Source organism: Thunnus thynnus, chromosome 5 (genome assembly GCF_963924715.1).
Source record: "Thunnus thynnus chromosome 5, fThuThy2.1, whole genome shotgun sequence".
NCBI classification, from domain to species: Eukaryota; Metazoa; Chordata; class Actinopteri; order Scombriformes; family Scombridae; genus Thunnus; species Thunnus thynnus.
This window is the reverse complement of record NC_089521.1, coordinates 34,850,562-34,873,255: the sequence shown is the minus strand read 5'-3', so window position 1 is coordinate 34,873,255 and position 22,694 is coordinate 34,850,562. Positions and strand designations below refer to the sequence as shown.

At 38.3% G+C, this 22,694-nt stretch overlaps 1 protein-coding gene across 1 annotated transcript in view; it reads left to right on the top strand.

Moving 5' to 3' along the window:
- The window catches only part of LOC137183707 (GRAM domain-containing protein 4-like), a 28,372-nt gene that overhangs the window by 703 nt on the left and 4,975 nt on the right, over positions 1-22,694 (top strand). The window contains exons 2-18 of the mRNA XM_067590958.1: positions 3,026-3,260; positions 4,409-4,514; positions 9,120-9,237; positions 9,341-9,408; positions 9,741-9,873; positions 10,658-10,683; positions 10,973-11,064; positions 11,307-11,398; positions 13,642-13,690; positions 14,239-14,310; positions 14,420-14,463; positions 14,606-14,715; positions 15,701-15,855; positions 18,675-18,822; positions 19,793-19,886; positions 20,506-20,596; positions 21,773-21,841. Of these exons, the coding sequence (XP_067447059.1) occupies positions 3,075-3,260; positions 4,409-4,514; positions 9,120-9,237; positions 9,341-9,408; positions 9,741-9,873; positions 10,658-10,683; positions 10,973-11,064; positions 11,307-11,398; positions 13,642-13,690; positions 14,239-14,310; positions 14,420-14,463; positions 14,606-14,715; positions 15,701-15,855; positions 18,675-18,822; positions 19,793-19,886; positions 20,506-20,596; positions 21,773-21,841 (1,653 nt within the window). The 5' untranslated portion in view covers positions 3,026-3,074. The remainder of the gene's footprint in view (positions 1-3,025; positions 3,261-4,408; positions 4,515-9,119; positions 9,238-9,340; positions 9,409-9,740; positions 9,874-10,657; positions 10,684-10,972; positions 11,065-11,306; positions 11,399-13,641; positions 13,691-14,238; positions 14,311-14,419; positions 14,464-14,605; positions 14,716-15,700; positions 15,856-18,674; positions 18,823-19,792; positions 19,887-20,505; positions 20,597-21,772; positions 21,842-22,694) is intronic.

Below are 22,694 nucleotides of genomic sequence, written 5' to 3'. Positions count from 1 at the left end.
AGGGGGTATGGAGGTCTGATCTAAGGGGGTATGGAGGTCTGATCTAAGGAGGTATAGAGGTCTGATCTAAGGGGGTATGGAGGTCTGATCTAAGGAGGTATGGAGGTCTGATCTAAGGGGGTATGGACGTCTGATCTAAGGGGGTATGGAGGTCTGATCTAAGGGGATATGGAGGTCTGATCTAAGGGGCATGGAGGTCTGATTTAAGGGGGCATGGAGGTCTTATCTAAGGGGGCATGGAGGTCTGATCTAAGGGGGCATGGAGGTCTGATCTAAGGGGGCATCCAACAGGAAGGTGCTGCAGACGTGCTGGGAGACGGAGAGGACGTATCTGTCCTCGTGAGCGTCTCTCTCTGTAGTGTTTGTTTCATGTCAAACATACCTGTCCGATTGGTCTTTAGAGTGTTTGAGGAAACGTGTCACGTTTGTCAGTCGCGTTTTGAACGTTGTTTGTTCTTACAAAGGATGTTAAAACCGGAACAAAACAAGTTGCTAAACCTGAGCAGGGAGTAAAGAAAGATAATAGACATGATGAGAGGCCGAGCGGAGGAGGTGAAGCGTGTTAACAGGGTGTGACTCTGAAGAACAGGTGAGGAAGACTACTGCTGGAAAAGAGGCCAGGGTTGAAAGAGATGGAGAACAGAGATACAGTGGTTGCAAGGGAGAGATTTCTGGAGTTCCCTTAATGTTAGTGTGAGAACCTGCAGGTGCTAATAACATGCTAATAACATGCTAATAACATGCTAATAACACGTTCTGGGGGCGAGACAGAACAGATGCTAATGATCAGGTAATAGAAGAGCTGCTAGATGAAAATAATTTAGTATGTTTAAATTAGATGTTAATTAAGGAAAATAATCTGTGCTTGATTTTACATTTGTATCAAACAGCATAACATCAGTGTGTGATCAGACAGTTTGCCAAGAAGTAACCACAGGAAGTGATCAGTCTGGTGCCTTGTTGATCATAGAGAACACACAGGAGGGAAATGGATCTCTGAGAAAGTTCTGGAAGACAGTGATAGAAATGTTGGATTGAACATAAAAACACTTGACAGCAAACTAAAGCAACAGACATAATATCAACTGTATTAGAATCTGAAAGTAAAGACAGTACAAAGAGGGAAGTAGCACCTTGGTGGGATGATGAGTGTAAGGACGCAGTCAGAAATAAAAATAAGGTGTTTAAACTAGTCAGAAGAACTCGTAACTTTCAACACTTGATTCAGTACAAGCAGGCAGCAGGGAGGAAGGCAGTGAGACACACTGGATCTGAGATACAATCAGACGCATGATTCAGGTAGGAGAGGTAGGGGAGGGGACGGGAGGGGGCGGAGTTATCCCGTTCTGACCAATGGAAATAAGACTGCAGAGTTAACGGAAAACACTCTTGTTGTGGTGCAAAGCTCCAATAATTTACCTGAAGAAAGAAGAAGAGTGGGAGGGAAAACAACATCTGAAAACATAGAAGCTTCATGTAGAAAAGATAATACTGATGGTTCCTTCCAGCAGTTAGAATTAATAAAGGCACTAGATAATAAAGAAAGGCTGCACCTCCAATAAGGAAACCTGTAAAAGATGCGATGTGAACATGGTAACCATCACACCTGCTAAAGATCTGCAGTTAATTCTCTCCATGAATGTTTCTGTCTGCTTGTTGTGATCAACCAGTAGCCTGATGCACATACAGAACGATAATCAGACAGAGAAGACAAAAAAACAGCAAATATTCACGTTTGAGAAACTGGAACCAGCAAATATTTGCTTAAAAAAAGGCTAAAATGATTATTGAATGATCATAATAGCTGCAGATTAATTTTCAGTCGATCGACTAATCAATTAATGCTGATGTCAGCATTCAGCTGAAATCCTCACAGAGCCGCTAACATGACTGCAGACTTACAGTCTTGTTGTAAAGCAGTTTTCAGCGTCTCCTCCCTGAACAAACAGTATGACGGCGTCACAGTGGAGCGTCTGATTGGCTGCCTCAGACTCTGCCTGGATGAATAAAGCTTTTATGATCACTTAGTGTTGAAGGAGCTTCATGTTCAGGTCAGTCATCAGGAGAATAAGACGTGTTGACACGTCGATGTGTCTCCTCACTGTCACAATGAGCTGCAACGATGTTAGAAGTGACCTCAGTTCAGTTACATCACATGAATAAATTAAATTAATATGAAAGCACTTTGCAGAATTTATGTTGGGAACTTGATTTTTTAAGAATTCCCTGAGTAATCAACACTTTTGTTTTCTTTTGTAAAAATGGCTAAAATGCAAATGGTATTCTAAAAGGAAAACACATTTCACATTTCTTATAAATCACATTTATAACAAACAGTCACAACTCTTATAGATGTTCTAATGATTACAAATCAAATGTTAAAACACATCTGCAATGTTCAGTTTATCTCTGTCCTTTCCTAAATGTGATCGAGTGTAAAGCAGTGAGTCTTCAGGTGATGCATGTTTATTAGACTTGAAGCAAAGAGGGATTTTCTGTTCTTGATCTACTGTTATGAAGATGTTTTAACGGCCTGAAGACGTAAAACTACCCAATATGTCACAAGATGAAAATATCAAAGATAAGAGCAATTCTGAAAAAATAAACACATTTCTCACACTGGATATATTTTCCTCATCTGTCCTCACTTGTTTATCGTCTTGTGACCCCCCCAGACCGACCCTGCACCCCCTGCAGGACCCGACACTCAATAACTCACAACTCTTTTTAGTGCCAAAGTTCCTCTTTTTGTTACTATACTTCCTCCGCTGCTCAACAGGGAAACACTGTCCGAGGAAACACAAAGAGGGAATTTGATGTTAACAATGTGTTGTATTTTAAAAGCTTGTTATATTATCCATTGTGTCAAATCTTCATCTGAAAAGTAACTAAAGCTGTCAAATAAATACTCAAGTAAAGAACAAGTACCTCAAAACTGTACTTGAGTAAATGTACTGAGTTACTTTGCACCACTGTTTGGATGTTTTGTGTTTGATTCTTGACGTTCTCCTCTCCGTCTCTGCAGCGCTGCTGTCGGCCATGTTCAGATAGAGGCCGGCTCCGCAGCGTCCACCATGCTGAAACGTCTGGACAAGATCCGGTTTCGGGGCCAGAGACGGGACGAGTTCCTGGATCTGGTCGATTCGCCCAACACGTCCGACACAGAATGCAGCGAAGAGGCCGTGATGAAACCTCGCAGCTCCATCAGAGAGCCGGAGGAGCTGAGGGAGGCGGAGGGCGAGCTGCAGAGTGACGCTCAGGTACACAAACACACCTGAGCACAGAGTTTAAAGACAAATGTCTGTTTTTTATCCTGAACCCTAAAAGATTACGTTTTAAAACATTTAATATGACAAAATGTATTGTTTTAGGCCTGAACACTGTGATGCAGGATTTTCAATATTAGTGTTTGTTTTGGGTTAAAGTGCAGATTTGTTACCATCTGACTCTCTGAAGAACTCAGAGAATCAGTTCATTTTGTAAGCTTATCATGTTTTTCTAATAAAATCTTGATTTGAAAATGACTATAGCTGAATGTAGTGGAGTAGAAAATACCTCAGAATTGTACTTTAGTAAATGTACTTGGTTACTTTCCACCGGTGCTGCTGGAACTGTTCCATCTTCTTCTGATTCATGTCTACTGATTTATATCGTCTCTGAAACATTTCACTTTACTTATGCACTTGTGTAGTTTAATTCTGTATAAACAGACAAAGAGACAATTTAGTTTGATTAATTGTTTAATAATTTTTAGTGTTATTGGGTCATCTTGTGCATATGAACAAATTAGATTGGATTCCTCAGTGTTTCTTATTTCCAAAATGTTGGTAGGTTAGACGTCATCTAAATTCCTAAAGAAAATACTGCATGTAAAATATCCCGACTTAGTATTTCTAATATTTGTCATCTTATGACAGAACGGGTTGCTCCAGGATGATGCAAAAACTATCTGAGCATCACATAAAATAAGCCACTATTTTGTGATTTTTACGCAGGTTATAAGAATCACGGTTCTGTACATGTTTTATGAATTAGATGTAGAATTTCTTATTTCTTATTTTTAATTATCTTATTCTTATTCTGTTTTTACAAACAGATTCAGGATGAAAAATAAGACAATATTTGATGTACTGTTGTGTTGGGTGACTCTATGTAGGTGATGCTGTCCAAGTGAATGAGATTTATAATGAGTCTGTGAATAGAGGAGGACCCAGTACTGAACCCTGTGGCACCCCACACAGAATAAAACCCCTGTTCACTGTCACACCTCATAATCAACCAGCTCATATTTATCAAAGGTTTTATTTCAGTTTAGTGTCTTGTACCTGATTTTACTTCACTGTTGTTGTGTCATCTCCTCTGTGGTGTCTGGTTATATCATGTTTCTGTCTGTGTGTTTGTCTCTCAGGCTGGTCCAGGATCATTTTCTGCAGCTCTGCAGGACGAACCGAGGACAGATCTGAACGAGGTCAAAGCTCACCTAGAGATCGCCTTGTTAGAGAAACACTTCTTACGTGAGTATTCTGTGTGGGCTGACTTTATTTTATAAAACTTAAAATAAATCATCTGAACCTAAAAGGCCTTTTATACTGTACGAGATAAAGTTGACATTCATGAGAGAAATGTGATAAAATCTTTGGTCGTCAATCCAAAACAGTGTCCCGGATCTCAGTGTGACTGCTGCTACGACCACGACTACAAACCAACCAATCAGAATACAGCATGAAATGAAACAGAACCAGTGGTGGAAGAAGTATTCAGATCCTAAAAAGATCTTAAAAACACCAGTAAAACAATGTAAAAATACTCCATTACAAGTAAAAGTCCTGCACCCAAACTTACAAAAGTAAAAGTACACAAGTATTTTTTAGCAAAATATACTTAAAGTATCAAAAGTAAAAGTACTTATTATACAAAACGGTCCAATTTAGAGTGTTATATTTATCATACGTATGTATATATATATATATATATATATATATATATATATATATATATATATATATATATATATATATATATATATATATATATATATATATATATATATATATATTTATATATATATAATTTGAATATTAATACTGATTCATTGATGTGTACATTAAGGCAGCATTTTAATGTTGGAAAGGTTGAGCTAATTTTAACACCTTATACTGTTGGATAGTCTTATTATTATAGAATAATGCATATTACAAACTACAAACAACTGAACAAGCTGATCATATATTTTACACATAAGATATTGATCTGAAAAGTAACTAAAGCTGTCAAATAAATGTAGTGGAGTGGAAGTATAAAGTAGCATCACATGGAAATACTCAAGTGAAGTATTAAGTACTTACGTGCAGTACTTGAGTAAATGTACTTAATTACTTTCTACCACTGCAGAATACACTGGCCAGCGAGACATTTTGTGAGTGCAGTTCTTTGAATAAAGTTCTCACTCGTTCACTTTAATACGTCCATGAGACAAAAACAAAACGACGGAGATGAAACGAGAAAGAAGTTTTTGTGACTTTGCTGCATTTTCAGACCAGCAGAGCTGCAGATGGATGACACGTCTCTGCTTTCATTTACTTTTTTTTTATTTACATGGAAGCGCAACGATTGATTACAATCTGACAGCCTCAAACTGAGCCTGACACAGATCGTTACAGGCGTCTCGAACGATGTTGCCTGTTATTGTCACACAGTCTGAAGGACGAGTTCAGTTTTTCACGTGTGTCTTAAACCAACAGTCAGTCTTCAAATGAACATTAAAGCTGTTTATCTTGCTGTAATCATTAGAAGATCCTTTCATAATGACCTTATAATGGAAGTGATAGGTGAGATTTAATTCTGAAAAACAACTGCTGAGAATCATTTCAACCAGATTCGCAGCTCTGTTTGATGGCTGCGTCAGCATCCCTCTATCTAAACACGGTTGAAAGCTCTGGAAAAAGATTTTGCTGGACGACTGTTCTCAAAGTCAGTAATGAACTTTCACGTTCTAAAATGTAACATAGTAAGTGTCCCTTTAATCTGTGCAGGAAGTGTTTGTGTTAATTGTGTGTTACATAAAGCATCTGTGTACTTTATGTAACACACACAGAGCTATTAATAACCCTGCTGACCTCACTGACACACAGAGCCGTGAAGAAGGAACTTTGTCAGCAGTGGAAAATAGCTAAGTACATTAACTTAAGTACTGTGCTTAAGTACAATTTAGAGGTACTTGTACTTAACTTGAATATTTCCATGTGATGCTACTTTCTACATTTCAGAGGGAAATATTGTACTTTCTACTCCACTACATTTATTTGACAGCTTTAGTTACTTTTCAGATGAAGATTTGACACAATGGATAATATAACAAGCTTTTAAAATACAACACATTGTTAAAGATGAAACCAGTGGTTTCCAACCTTTTTGTCTTTTGACGTCTTACAAAAAGCAGTGTGTAGTCGGGGTCACATTTCACATGTCTATGAGTTGTTAACAGCTCCACCAAATAGTGATTTTTCCCTCTAAACTTCTCACATGCTTTCATTTCAATAAATGTTCAAATGATCCAATATTTCAGCAAAAATCAAAGATTAGAGAAAAAGTCCAAAAACTGAAAACAGATTTGTGTATCAGAACTTTGTTTTTTCTTCTTTCCTCTCCCATTAATCATCTCACCACCCCTCAGATTTATCTGCTGACCCTTTGGAGGGGCCCGACCCCTAGGTTGGGAACCACTGGACTAAACTAGCTAACTGTATATAAAGTAGTGTAAACTAGCTCCACCTCCAGCAGCTACAACAGTAACATGCTGCTCTAACACTGATGCTTCACTATTAATAATCTAATGATGTCATATATAATAATATATCAGTCAGAGGAACCAAACCACTACTTTTACTGCAATACTTTAACTACATCAAGCTCATAATACTTATGTACTTTTACTGCAATACTTTAACTACATCAAGCTCATAATACTTATGTACTTTTACTGCAATACTTTAACTACATCAAGCTCATAATACTTATGTACTTTTACTGCAATACTTTAACTACATCAAGCTCATAATACTTATGTACTTCTACTGCAGTAAAAGATCTAGAGAACTTTTTCCACCCTGAACTTTTGTTTCCTTCAGTAAAAGTTATAATAAAAAGTTAAACAACAAGTTATAATAGTATTCTCACTGTTAGACAGCAGCAGAACTGTCTAAATAAAGTAATGTAAATAATAAATAATGTAAATAATGTGCAAATAACACTGAGGAACACTGTTCCCATCCCACCATCCCTGAGATCATCAGTCTTCAGGGATTCTCTGCAGTGTGTCAGTCAGTGTTGATGTCCAGAGTTTAAAGTTGGCACATCTTTCTTTTTCCAGAACAAATGAATGAGTTTCTTTGCACAAAGGAGACAACAGGACAGCAGGCGATGCTGTGCACTCTGTAGGTTTTTAGATGCATCCAGTGTAACCAAAAGTGGATCTGGTTTTACTTGGGCTTTAAAAATCTTTAAAAAGAAAAGACAAGCCCAGAACTCTTGTAATTGAGAGGATAAGATGTATCTGTGAAGTAAAGGGAAGATTTTATGTAGCTTTACCTTCGAGTAGTGCAGTATAAACCTTTAAATTGTGTCTGGTATTCATGGAACATATTCCAGCTGCACTACATCTGTGCTCTTTGAATGTTTGGATGGAAATCAGATAAGAAACGTTACCTGACGAATTCCAGAGGCAGGTACGTACAGGTGAGCTCTATAACAAGATCAGGTTTAAAATCAATCTGCACAGTAACCCAAACAAAAAAAAACAAAAGTGTGTAAAAAGTGAAGGTCTGAATACTCAGGATGTGCAGAGAGTTCAGTATTTGTATTTGTATTCAAATAAAACTGGAAATAGGAGTAACGATCCTGGGTTTGTTCTCTAATTTTAGGATATTAAAGTGTTAAAATAAGAATCCCACTGCGGGTCTTGAACCCTGATCTCTCAGACCACAGAGGACCGCACCGACCGTTCAGCCAAAGCTCAGCTCTGTCAGACACGTCTGTAAAAACACAGAGACGGAGACAGAGATGTAACCTCGCTACGCCACGACTCCCGACCTGCACGCTGTTATTAGACGGGTTTTTTCTAATTTTTAAAATATTTGTACAAAATAAATATATATGAATTATACATATAAGACCTAAAATTATTGTAAAATAAATGATAATAACATCAAACTTCATCCAAAGTTTGTATATAATGTGCTGTATGTATATAGGCCTTTCTGCTGTATCCTACAAAAATGAGCTGCATTCAACCCCCACACCAGTGACGGCTGGTGACTCAAATAATAATAATATAAAACAATAATAATATAAATAATAATAATAAAACAATTTGCTTTTAAAAACAGAAACCCCTGAGTGGTGTAAAGGCTGCTTCTTTAAAGACATTTTACATATACATGTTGTTTCTGAACATAGAAGAGCTCATTTTAGCCATGGACTGGTTCAGATGGACTGGTTCAGATGGACTGGTTCAGATGTGTCAGTTTACCAACAAAGTGAAATTCAAATTTATAGTTTTGTTCTATTGTGACAACAGAAGATATCACATGACTTACACGTGTTTCCTGTGTATTTTCTTAGTATACAGAAATATATAAAGTAGCACAAAGCTTATAATGTGATACAGGAACAGACTTAGACTGAACACTAATATAAAGGACAAACTGCAGTACAGGAAGTTAGATGCTGAGACTAAAGAGACAAACTGTATCAGGATCAAATGTTTTTCTCCTTCAGACTGTTTAACGCTCAGAAGGCGTCGTCCACAGGGAACCAATCACAGTGAAGATGTTTAAGGACTGACAGCAGCAGATGGTTGAAAACATAAAGGATGTTTTACAGTTGTAGGATGAGATGCTCCTGTTATCTCCAGATGAGTTCAGCTCGTGGAGGAAGTTTTGTCTTTGATGGCACCTTTTTATAACAATCTCAGTATTTTCTTAAAATCATAGTTTGTTGCTCCTCACTGTCGTCCTCATGCTCTGTGCCGGTTGTAGTTTTAAAACTTGGATGATCATTTTCCGTCGCTGTTCAGTCTCCTCTCAGAGAGACACTGACTCTGATCATGTGATCTGTTTCAGAGGAGGAGCTGAGGAAACTGCGAGAGGAGTCCAACGATTCGCTGAAACAGGAGCTGGAGAGGGAGCGCTGCAGATGCACCGACCTGGAACAGAAGATCAACGAAGTCCTGAAGACCAGGTGGTTATAAATAAACAAAACAAAACAAAACAAAACTTTATTTATTTAACGAGTCTGTTAGAGACAGACGCCATCATGTTTCTGTGTGCTGGTCACTTCACAGAGTTGAAGATTCACCATCTCAGACACCTAAAGCTCCGCCCCCTCCTGCACCTGCAGTCAGCAGCACAGGTGAGCTGCACAAACAGGTGTTTGGTCCATAAAATGTCCTCCTGGTGTATCCTCAAATGTGTACAACTGAAAGATCTTCAGTTTACTGTCATTGAGACGAAAGAAACCAGAAAATATTCACATTTAAGAAACTGAATCAGAGAATTTGGACAGAATTCTGTTTTTCTACAATTTAATTTTGTTTCTGAGCTTTTTGAATTATTTGGTTTATCCCAAACATGTTTCCTTTCCTCCCTCCCAGGTTTGGGTTTCTCATACAGGACAATCTCAGTGTATAAACTTGGATAACTGTGTCAAAATGTTAATGACTCTTTTTCTTTTCTTCTGCTCAGACAAACAGAAGGAAACTCTGTCCAACAGCTTCCTGAAATGGCTTTACGATCGCTTCGGCGTTTACATCGAAGACTTCCGCTTCCAGCCGGAGGAGACGACGGTGGAGACGGAGGAGCCGCTCAGCGCCAAGAGGTGAGGAGGAAGGTCCAGAAACTCCAGTAACAGAACCGAGACTTTGATTTATGAGTCATCTGTTGGAAATAAAGCAGATAGACACTTTTAACAGCAGTGGAAGAAGTATTGAGAGAAATAGCAATACCACCACATACAAGTACTTTATTACAAGTAAAAGTAAACATATAAAAGTATTTGTTGCAAAATGAACTTCAAATATTGAAAGTAAAAGTAATCATTATGCAAAATGTCCCAACTCAGTGTTTTATTTATTATATGTGCTGTATACAGATGCACCACTCAATCAAAGAGGATTCAATGAAGATTTTTTGACATTAATCAACATAAAAAGTTTAAATGAATGTCAAGATAAAAACAGATCAGTACAGAGTGATCTAAAATGATTACAGATATGAAGGATATAGACCACATCCTCTGTTTCACATGATTGATCAACTAAAGCTGTCAAATAAATGTAGTGGAGTAGAAGTATAAAGTAGCATCACATGGAAATACTCAAGTAAAGTACCTCAAAATTATACTGTAGTACAGTACTTAGTTACTTTCCACTGCTGGTTTTTACTGAATAACTTTATTTATGTGGGAAATAGGTTGCACATCATTCTGTGTTTTACTTGTGGGATAAAAAATATATATTTATAACAATATTAATGAAAAATCATAACTACTGTACAGTTGCACCGTTGACACAATAACTTAAAGTAACTGAATATTGAATGTTTTTTCATTGTATTAGATCTGTTTTTGTCTTAAATCTAAATGATTCTCTGGTTTCTGACAGGTTGACTGAAAACATGAGACGGCTCAGTGAGTATTATTATTATTATTATTATTATTATTATTAGATCAACACAGCACATCATGTTCACAGCTTTCATACATCAGATACACAAACAACACAAACACAGCATCATGTAAAATATCACTGTGAGCATTAAGACTCTCTACACTGGAACCAAGCAGCCCAACCAAAAGCTGTGTCCACATACTTTTGGCCATGTAGGATACTGATGGATAACACTTCTCATGCATTATTAGATTCTCACCTGTGATTGGTCAGTTGGTCAGTTGTTGTTGTTGTTGTTGTTGTTTCCAGAACGAGGATTCAAACCTGTGACCAACTTCATGAGGAACCTCTCTGCCTTATCCAGATGGTACTCCGTCTACACGTCGGCCATCGCCTTCTTTGTGAGTCCATGCACACACACACACGCACGCACACACACACACACACACACAAACACACATACACACACACACACACACATACACATAAACACACACACAGAGCGTTTTATTTTATGAAAGTAAGAATCAGAAAGTGAGTGTGTGTGTGTGTGTGTTTATGTGTGTGTGTGTGTGTGTGTGTGTGTGTGTGTGTGTGTGTGTGTGTGTGTGTGTGTGTGTGTGTGTGTGTGTGTTCTCCACAGATCTACATGTACGCGGCGTGGCACGGATGGACCATCCCCATGTTCCTGTTCTTCGCCATCCTCCGCCTGTCTTTGAATTACCTCATCGCCAGGTCAGCCCAAGCCCCGCCCACTCCCGTGAGATTAGACAAAATACAATTTTAAAGTATGAAGCTAAAAAGGAGAAAAAAGTAATCATTATAAGTAGATTTGAGGTGAAACAGGTAACCTCCTCCATAAAATAATAATAATATTAATAATTATAAAAGAGCAATAATACATTATAAAAAGGAAGAAGCTGAGTTCTCCAGATTTTTATAATAAATGTGGTGCAAATCTCACATTAGGCGACACTATAACACAATTAAGCATTGAGCTCACAAATATATTTTTAATTAAAGTATCAAAAGTTGGAGAAAATCAGACAGTTTCACATTTTCCAAAATAAAGGGTTCATATTCTGCTTTCAGTGGTTTTCTGTTATTTATGTCCTGTTCTGATGTCTGATGTTAAACAAGGTCAAAGATCCGAAATTTGAGGTGAACGTTTGTAGAAATGCTGCCTGCAAGTCAAAAGTCGGGGCTTCAACCTGCCGTAACGCTTCGTTTGTGACGGTTGTTTCTACCTCGCTGACAAGCTGACAGCGACTCGTTGCTCATGCTCATAAATAGTTTTCTGCTCTGTAGCCTTGGTTGCCAAGGTTGTTGCTAAAGTGGTTGCTAAGGTGGTTGCTAAGGTGTTTCCATGTGTTGTTCAGCTCCAACATGTACGGATGGATTTGAGAAGTTGACATTTGGAGTAAAGAAGGAGAAAAAGAAGTGAAATCCTGCTACTATAGTTTGTTTACGTAGCCTCCGGAGCCGGAGGAAGCTTCCTGAAAGCTGACCAATCAGAACAGAGTGGGCTCATCAGGAGGCGGGGCCTTAAAGAGACAGGAGCTAAAACGGCCTGTTTCAGACAGAGGCTGAACTGAGGGGCTGCATAAAGGACCAGTAGAAGATAAATAAGGAGTTTTTATTCCAGTAGAGCCCCAGAATATAAATATAGAAATGTGAAGAATATAAAGATATAAATATAAAATAAAATTAAAGCTTCAAGCAGCGATGATCGGGCCCTCGCACCCCACCGCACGTCGGGGCGTGGCGCAGTCGAAGGGCCTCTGTCACGGGCATGTAGATGTTTTCAGACAGTGTCGTCATGGCAACACCTTTCGACAAAAAGTCACTAACTTCAGACTATAGAAGCTCCAAGGTCTTGAGACTATTCTCATTAAATTTGAGGTGGATCCCATCACTGTGCTTCCCACAGGGCGTCAAAGTGTAAAACATGTAACTTCCTGTTGCCAGTAGGTGGCGCTATGACTCAGATCCAGTATTGACACATGGATGTGTTCAGGACGGGACTCTTTTCAAGCACAAAAGGTTTGGGATCATGTATGCCGGAGTTATTGCAGTTTCAATTTTCATGGCGAAGGATCGAAATTCGCCGCCTGGCCACGCCCCCTTGGCAATGTCAAAAACTCACCGTTTTGATAACTTTTCATCTCACAGGTCTGTAGATGATACTGACTGAATTTGAAGTCGCTGAGATCAAATCTCTAGGAGGAGTTCGTTAAAGTATGCAGGCTGGAAATGACTAAATCAGCGTCAAAATCGCAACTTTGATCCAAAATGGCCGACTTCCTGTTGGACTTAGGGTATGCATCCAAGAGACTTTTTGGTGCGTCTGGTCATCATACATAAGCATACCAAATTTCGTTCTTCTACAACAATCTGTATCGAGGGGCTCAATTTTCTTAATTTTCTAGGGGGCGCTGTCGATCGAATAGGGCCGAAATATCTTCCATTACAGGCTCAGAAAGGTCAGTAGATGGCAGTAGATGGCAGTAGACGGCAGGAGACGGCAGTAGACGGCAGGAATGAATCCAGAGTTATAAACACTCAGTTTCCTGAGTGGATGTGCTTGTTTTTAGATATATTTGATATGTGATAACAGACAGAACATGTCCCAGCCTGAGTGCATGTTAAGCCCAGTTTACCTGCCTGCAAGTCTATCTGTAAAGCTATTTAAAGGGGAAAGCTGTAGTTTACTGGGTTAAATGGAGTGAAGTACTTCAGTCAGGGGAAGGAAACGCACTGATTATACATGTGACTCAGTTACACAGAAACGCTTCTTGTTTCAGGTATTTTTTTAATACAGTTTTTATTGTTTTCTTGTTTCAATACTGACACACATGAAGCCTTCTGATGATTCTGTGTTTTAGATCATCGTCACTCATTTTAAAGAACACAGATGTTTAGTGAATGTGAAATGATCTCATATGTACCCGTATGTTCCCATGATGCATTGCTCTCAGAGGCTGGAGGATCCAGTGGAGCATCGTACCTGAAGTCTCGGAGCCCGAGGTGAGAAATCTCACAGCTGGAGGCGTAAAACCTTTGAACATGACAATAATTAGAGCTGCTACGATTAACTGATTAGTTTCCAACTGTTTTGATGATCGATTTATCGGTTTGAGTTATTTTTTTAAGCAGAAAAAGTCCAAATTCTCTGATTCAGCTTCTTAAATGTGAATATTTTCTGCTTTCTTTAGTCTCTGTGACAGTAAACTGAATATCTTTGAGTTGTGGACAAAACAAGACATTTGATGACGTCGTCTTTGAGAAACACTGATCAACATTTTTATCTGTTTTCTGACATTTTATGAACAAAACAACTAATTGATTAATTGAGAAAATGGTCGTTAGTCGCAGCCTTAAAGAGAATCCAGATCAAACTGACCCGACATCCTGAGCAAGTTGCAACATAACATGTTATAAATGTGACGTTTAATGATGGTTTTGACAGATGCGATTGATGAATGATTGATTAACTTTACCTTTATAATCAGGTGTTGGGTTGATTGACAGGTGTCAGTATGTGACATCACAGCTCTGCCTCCTCTGTCCTCCAGGAGCCTCCTAAAGAAGACCTGACGGTGTCGGAGAAGTTCCAGCTGGTTCTGGACGTCGCTCAGAAAGCTCAGGTGAGACGTGACGAGCAGTCAGAAGCTCTACATCGCCGCCGCCGTCGCCGCCAACGCCTCCCGACAGGTTTCACAACAACTGATTTTGCTTTTTGTTTCGTCCTCACAGAATCTTTTTGGGAGGATGGCCAACATCCTGGAGAAAATAAAGAAGTGAGTTTGTCTGCACACATTTCAGACAGAACTGATGGTCCCAGATCTGCTTAACACAGCGTGTGTGTGTGTGTGTGTGTGTGTGTGTGTGTGTGTGTGTGTGTGTGTGTGTGTGTGTGTGTGTGTGTGTGTGTGTTTGCAGTCTGTTCATATGGGTTCAGCCTGAGTTGACTCAGAAGCTGTACGTTGGTCTGTGGTTGGCCTTCATCTCTTCCTGCCTGCTGCCGTACAAACTGCTGGGATTCATCATAGGTAAATAATTTATTATTAACACATATATTTACTGTGTATATATATATATATATATATATATATATATATATATACAAACTGGAACAAACATCAGCTTTAACTGCGTACCTACTGTACATACTGAACTTTCCCTCAATAATCTGTTTTTGGCTCCATACAGAACAAACAAGGTTTCCAGATTTGTTCTATGTGACTTTATAAAGTCTGTTGGTTTGTTCCTTTAAATACTTTCTCATTTATAGTTCTTATCTAATTACACCCGAATGTGTGATTTCAGACACACTTTCCATATTAACCCATCTATTGATATTGTGACACATCAATAAGTTGAAACATTTTATTTTCAATATTATCCAATAAAATATGATATAAAATACAAAATGAAAAGTTGATCATAAATACATTATTTAAACTCTAATATATGAACTGTTTCATCTCTACGGACTCTTTCCTCTTGTAAATGATGGTTCTGTGTGTTTTATTCCAGTTACACTACAGATTAATTATTAAATCATCCAACTGATAGATTTTCTTTCCTTTGAAGTCACCACTCTATAACAAACAGATACAGAAACTTGAAACCTGCTGGATTAAAGGACGAGTTCCCAGTGTTTCCAGTGTGTTAAACCAGCAGTCAGGTTTCCATAGTAACAGTAATGTAATCATTCAGTGTTTCCCTGTTGAGCTGCAGGTGGAAGTATAGTAACAAAAAGAGGAACTTTGGCACTAAAAAGACTGTAACGTTGAAAGATATCTACTTGATTTGACTCATTTGGACGCTGAAGCTTCATATTAGCTTCAGATAAACTTTAAATAAGCTTCATTAAGGGATTTTTGACATATTATCAACTTATTAAGTAGTTTAGATAATGATCCTCCATCATCTGACAGCCTGAAGAGTTCAGCTTATATTCAGTCAGTCACTGATCAGCATCTTCTTCCTCCTCCTCTTCCTCCTCCTCCTCCTCCTCCTCCCCCTTCACAGGTGTGTATGCAGGTATTAAGTTCTTCATCATCGACTTCATCTTTAAGAGTTGTCCCAAGCTGAGGCAGCGCTTCGACACTCCGTACATCATCTGGACCAGTTTACCCACCGACCTGCAGCTGAAGGAACGCAGCAGCAGCACGCTGAGCAGACGGGTCGGTTCCAGCTCCTAGAACGTATAGAACATATAGAACATGTAGAACATATGGAACATATAGAACATACAGAACATATAGAACATACAGAACATACAGAACATATAGAACATATGGAACATATAGAACATATAGAACATACAGAACATACAGAACATATAGAACATACAGAACATATAGAACATATAGAACATACAGAACATATAGAACATACAGAACATATAGAACATATAGAACATACAGAACATACAGAACATATAGAACATACAGAACATACAGAACATATAGAACATACAGAACATATAGAACATATAGAACATACAGAACATACAGAACATATAGAACATATAGAACATACAGAACATATAGAACATATAGAACATATGGAACATACAGAACATATAGAACATACAGAACATATAGAACATATAGAACATACAGAACATATAGAACATATGGAACATATGGAACATATAGAACATATAGAACATATAGAACATACAGAACATATAGAACATATAGAACATATAGAACATACAGAACATACGGAACACACGAACACAGAACATACTAACATATAGAACATATAGAACATACAGAACATATAGAACATATAGAACATATAGAACATATGGAACATACAGAACATACAGAACATACGGAACACACGAACACAGAACATACTAACATATAGAACATATAGAACATACAGAACATATAGAACATATAGAACATATAGAACATATGGAACATACAGAACATATAGAACATATGGAACATATGGAACATACAGAACATATAGAACATATAGAACATATAGAACATACAGAACATATAGAACATATGGAACATACAGAACATACAGAACATACAGAACATATAGAACATATAGAACATACAGAACATCATAGAACATACGGAACATATAAAGTAGATTTTTTTGAAGTGTGATTATTTTGTCAGTTTAAAACTGGAAACACAATCTCAGATTATTTTCAGCCTCTAATCTTCTTATATTTCAGTAAATTTTCATCGGAGGTTCTCGACTCAGTTTTTTTTTGCGTCCATCTGTTTGTTCAACAAGATTAATCTTTAATTAATCTCATCATCTACACCAGTGGAAGGCAAATAGTGGCCCGTGGGCCAAATCTGGCCCTCCAACAAAAATATTTGGCCCCGTAACAAAAGCTGAAGTTTTCCCTTTTATAGATGATTTCATATCTTCTGCATTATTCTTCATAAATCTACAGTAGATCATGTAAATAAATGACTTGTTAACCTCTTATAAACTTTTTTGCCAAATCAATATCAACATAACTTCACTTAGTTACTAATGAAGTGATGCCATCTGCTCTCAGATGGAACCCAAAGGCTGTTTAATAAAACAGTTTGATTCTTGAATTAATTAAAATAAATAAATAAACAAATTAAACATATTAAAAACATATCGGGTTGTGTTTTCACGGTGCCTGTAAAACGTTGGACCCCCGATAAATAAATAGTGCTGAAAAAACTGGTTGAACTTGAACTGCTCGAATCTAAAGTTATTATAAATATGAAGAGAAATAAAAACTGCAGCTTCAAAATGTTCAAAAAGTCCATGAAATGTTTTTAGTTTAAGATGAAGCAGAATTAACTGAAAACTAAAGAGACGTCTGCTCGGACTTGTTGTCCTCTGCACACTAACATCAGCACCAGTGTGTTACTGGTTCTTACTGGTTCCATCAGCTGCTCTGTGGTCTGTCTGGTTTCAGTTGTTGTGTTTGTTGTGCTTTTCTCTCTCAGCCGTCTGAGTGTGAGCAGGTAGGAGGCTGCCGTGTGTTCAGTGTAGAGTCAGTAGTGAGTTCTGTAGTTAGAGACGTAGTAGCGGCGTCCATCAGCTTCCCTCTAGCGCCGCCGTCAGGACGTCACGTCCTAAACAGAATTTTCAGAGTTTTCCCCAAATTTTCAGGTTTGTATCCAATTTTGATGTTTTTACCAGAGTTATGTAGTTTGGTGTCGTGTGTCTGTTTCTAAATTTTTGCTTAACTGAACTTTTTTATCTCTCGTTTCTGGGAGTTTCTACTGTTTTTAAAACTTAATTCTCAATCAGGACTTTACCCACATTAGTTGCTCTGAACAAATGACAGTAAACTGTTCTTTCAGGCAGCAGCAGCAGCAGAGGAAGGAAATGTTTCTGGAGACGCTGCAGGTGTTTGTCGCCCTGAACACTGAGAAGCTGCATTTTATACTCAAAGTTCATTTACATAGAGTGTAAAAATTCTTTTATTGGCTAAAAATAACAAATGTCATTCTTTGAGTGGTGGAAGAAATATTCAGATCCTCAAAGTACCAACAGAGCAAAGTAAAAATACTCGGCATAAATAATCCTACTATAGTAAAAGTACATAAGTATTATGAGCTTGATGTAGTTAAAGTATTGCAGTAAAAGTACATAAGTATTATGAGCTTGATGTAGTTAAAGTATTGCAGTAAAAGTAGTGGTTTAGTCCCTCTGATTGATATATTTAAGTAATATTACATGAAGGTGTAATGGAACCTGGTGTAAGCGCCTCGTTCCTGAGCACATCACTGTCATACCAACGATGACGGTGAAGCACACTCTCTTGTGTAATATTCCTTAATTGTGTCAAATCTTCATCTGAAAAGTAACTAAAGCTGTCAAATAAATGTAGTGGAGTAGAAAGTACAATATTTCCCTCTGAAATGTAGAAAGTAGCATCACATGGAAATACTCAAGTAAGTACCTTTTAAGGTACTTACTTCAGCACAGACACTCTTTTTACTTGCGTCCCCCCCCCCCCCTCCGTCTGGTCCAGGTTGCTGCTGCGGGGGGCCGAGGCAGCGTCAGTGCTGCAGCTCCTCTGGGAGTGAGCCGGGACGACGAGGGAGGACGATACTACAGCACCAAGAGAGGAGCCTTCCACGAGGTGTTCAACCTGCCGGAGAGTGAGCGGCCCCTGCCAGGTATACACCTCAGTGGTCAAGTACTGTAAATGTTCAAATGATCCAATATTTCAGCAAAAATCAAAGATTAGAGAAAAAGTCCAAAAACTGAAAACAGATTTGTGTATCAGAACTTTGTTTTTTCTTCTTTCCTCTCCCATTAATCATCTCACCACCCCTCAGATTTATCTGCTGACCCTTTGGAGGGGCCCAACCCCTAGGTTGGGAACCACTGGACTAAACTAGCTAACTGTATATAAAGTAGTGTAAACTAGCTCCACCTCCAGCAGCTACAACAGTAACATGCTGCTCTAACACTGATGCTTCACTATTAATAATCTAATGATGTCATATATAATTAAAGCTGCAAGCAGCGTTGAACGGGCCCTCACGCCTCTGCGTACGTCAGGCTGCGGCGCAATCAAAGGGCTTCTGTGACGGGCATGTAGATGTCTTCGTAGATGTTTTCAGACAGTGTAAGAAGGAGATAAACATCACTTCCTTTGTCCACTGTTTTGCCTGCTGCTGGGGCTGCTTCACTGAAATTTCGTAGGGGGCGCTAATCAGCCAGTTTGCATCACTGATGGAATATTGTCATGTAGACGTGTTCAGGCTGGGAGAAGTTTGGTGCAGACTGGAGCATTTACAATAAAGTTATAGCAACTTCCTCTGTCATGGCGAAACATCAAATCTCAACAGTGTGAGGATGAGAGTTTTCTGCAGGGTGAGACATGTCTGTCTCGTTCACACCTGTGTCATCAAAATCATGCAAGTTTTGGGTCCATTCACTTGAATTTCAATTAGTAAATTGAAAACTCTTGATGAGTTTGTGTGTAAAACAAAGTATTTGTACATTGCTGTATTGGTACTTTTACTGCAGTAAAGGATCAGAGTACTTCCTCCACCGCTGGCCCCTGGCTGTGGTTGCCATGGTGACAGCGCTCTGCAGCAGGTAAACTGTTGTCTGACCAGGTGTGTGTTGCTGTTTCAGTGTGTGAGAACGGTTGGCGCTGCTGCCTCATCAACAGAGACAGGAAGACGCCAACAGACTACATCCGCAATGGAGTCCTCTACGTCACCGAGAAGTGAGTCTTCCACTTCCTGTCCAAAGATCAACTTTGTTTTTTTCTCTGCAGGTCTGACTGAGGTCACAAAGTTGTGTCTTAATATTTAAAGATGTTGTGGTTTAGGTCATGCTGTGTTCTTGAGCGGAGGCTCATTTTAGAGGCGGTTTGATTGCTTGTGTACGTGAAAGATGTTCGGATGCACGATTAGATGTGTGGTATCGTCTGAGCGGCACAAACTGAGACAAAGACGCATCTGTGTGAGTTGAAAATGTGTCAACTGAAGAGAAAAATCTGTGCTCACCCCCGAAATTTTATTAATCTGCTTCATAAACACACAGAGACAATTTATTCTTCATTCTAGTGTGAACAGGACTGAACAGAGATCAACGTCATGTGACACAGTTCTGATGTCTAGTTCTCACGTTAAAGTTTCACATTCTGTTTTTAGTATTAGTCTCATTTCTGTTGTAGTAATAGTTTCTGTTTTCATGGTTATAAAATGATCAGTGTGAGCTCGGCAGTGAATCTACATTTCATCTACACACATCAGTGTCTGACTGCTGGCGTCCGGCGGCAGCGTGCGTCCTGACATCCTGCTGCGTCTGGTCTTTTAACTGCTTCTCTTCTGTCTCCTCAGTTACTTGTGTTTCGAGAGCTCCAGCTCCAGGTCTGGATCCTCCAAGAGGAACAAAGTCATCAAACTGCTCGACATCACCGACATCCAGAAGGTGCAAAGAGTCTCTGCTGCCTGCTTTCTGTGTTATATATATTCCATCTGACTTGATCTGTAATCGCTGTTATTGATCATTGATTCATCCTTCAGGTTAATCAGTGTTTGGTTTGCTCTTGTTTCACTGTCACGTTTTCAAGTTCAACATTATTCATCATTTGAATGAAATGCTGAAGATGAGGCTCAGGATAATACCACAAAAATAACTGTACACAGTAAAAATAAGATAAACAATAAAGATATACAGTAAAAACTACTGCAGATAACGACTTTACAGTAGATTGAAGAGCCAATGTATAAATAAATAAATTTATATTCATGAATAAAATACATCTCAGTTTCCTTTTACGCATCCGTGACTGAAAAGCAGCAGGAGAAGAAAATCTTACATTACGGGACTCAAAACACTGATAAACATTAGAAACAGACGGTTTGTTAATTCCAGTTACTGAACAAACATCACTTACAAGACATGAGAAAAAAAAAGATCCAAAGCCAGACACAAAAATGTACTTTCAGTTAAGAAAAACTGTTGTTTGTCAGCTTCATATCGTCTAATTATTCTTTCTCTTCACATTTTATTGAACTGAAAAATATTTGAACAACCTTCGGCGCATAATGAGGCTTAACATTAAATTTCCTTTTATGGTTCTCGTCCTCGGAGCTAAAAACAAACAACTGGTGTAAGTTTTCTGTCTGTTTTTTTGTTCTTTACATAAGTAATAATGTCTCAACCAGATCTTTAAGTGTCATCAGTTCTGACTTAATAAACAGTCTGTTGGTGTGTCCCCATGAATCCACCTGATATATAAGTCTTACTGCTCTTTTCTGTAATATAAACAGTGACTTTATGTTGCTCATGTACGCGTTGATCCACACCTCCAGTCATTTAAATATGACAGAATGTGCATTCCCTCATTATCTATAACACTTTCTTTGCTTTTTACCAGAAATATTCTTGGGCACCTTTGTTTTTACATGTGTTGTATGAGATTTCCATGTCAGTTTGTCCATTATCACACCCAAACATCAAATACTAGTTTAAATTAGATTAATTAGATTAAAAGAAAGCAGCAGTACAAACAGTGTTTCTTTTATTATTTTTATTTACTTGTGACTAATGCCGATTCATGCAAATAAAGAGTTTAAGTGTCTTCTTCTCTGTCCCTCACAGTACAAAGTGTTGTCAGTGCTGCCTGGTTCTGGGATGGGTATCTCCATAGCAACACCATCCACCCTGAAGGTAAGAGCTCAGTGGGAGGGGCACCTGGAGTAAAGTTTAGAAGTGGGAGGAGATATTTTAATTCTTCTCTCAGACTGTTATGTGACTGTCAGTGGTTGAATTATCAGAAGAAAAAGATGAACAACTGTGTTAGAAAATATCTGGTTCTTTAGTAAAAAGTCGACGCTACAAGACTGTGGACATGAAAATATTGGGGTAGAAGTTAATTATGACTCCCAAGGTGCATTTCAGCAAGAAACAGCCAATCAGAGAGCTTAAAATTTGGTTCAGTAACTGTGGTGACATGTTTTGCTTCAGCAGCGAAGCGTTTTGAATTCTTTACACTCTGATTCGCGCTCCATGAGTTCTTCTCCATAGCGACAGCAGCTAGGACTCATGGGTATTGTAGTATTCTCAACCACACACCAAAATCACAGACAAAAATCTGATTTGTCAGAAACGAAGTGTAAATAATGTAAACTGGCGTCAGAATATAAACCAGTGGGATCGTTACGTCATCCAGGAGAGTCTGAAATGGGATATTCCCATTTCAAACACTTCTTCAAACTTTATCCTCTATATTCCTTGTGGTTTATATCATATAGGTTTATGTTGTGGTTTATGCTTTGTGTGTCATTTTGTTGGACCACCAAAAATACTACAATACCCATGAGCCTCGGCTGGTGTTGCTGCCAGTTATTGACACAAATCAGAGCGTTAGGAATTCAAAACGCTTCTTACTTCTTCGCTCACTGAAAAACTGGAAAAAGTGATTTTATACATTTTGTACAAGAGTTTGTTTTATTTACTACTAAATTATTTTCTTAAAATATGTACAAAAATAATAATCTTGAACATTTTGAAGACAAACTTC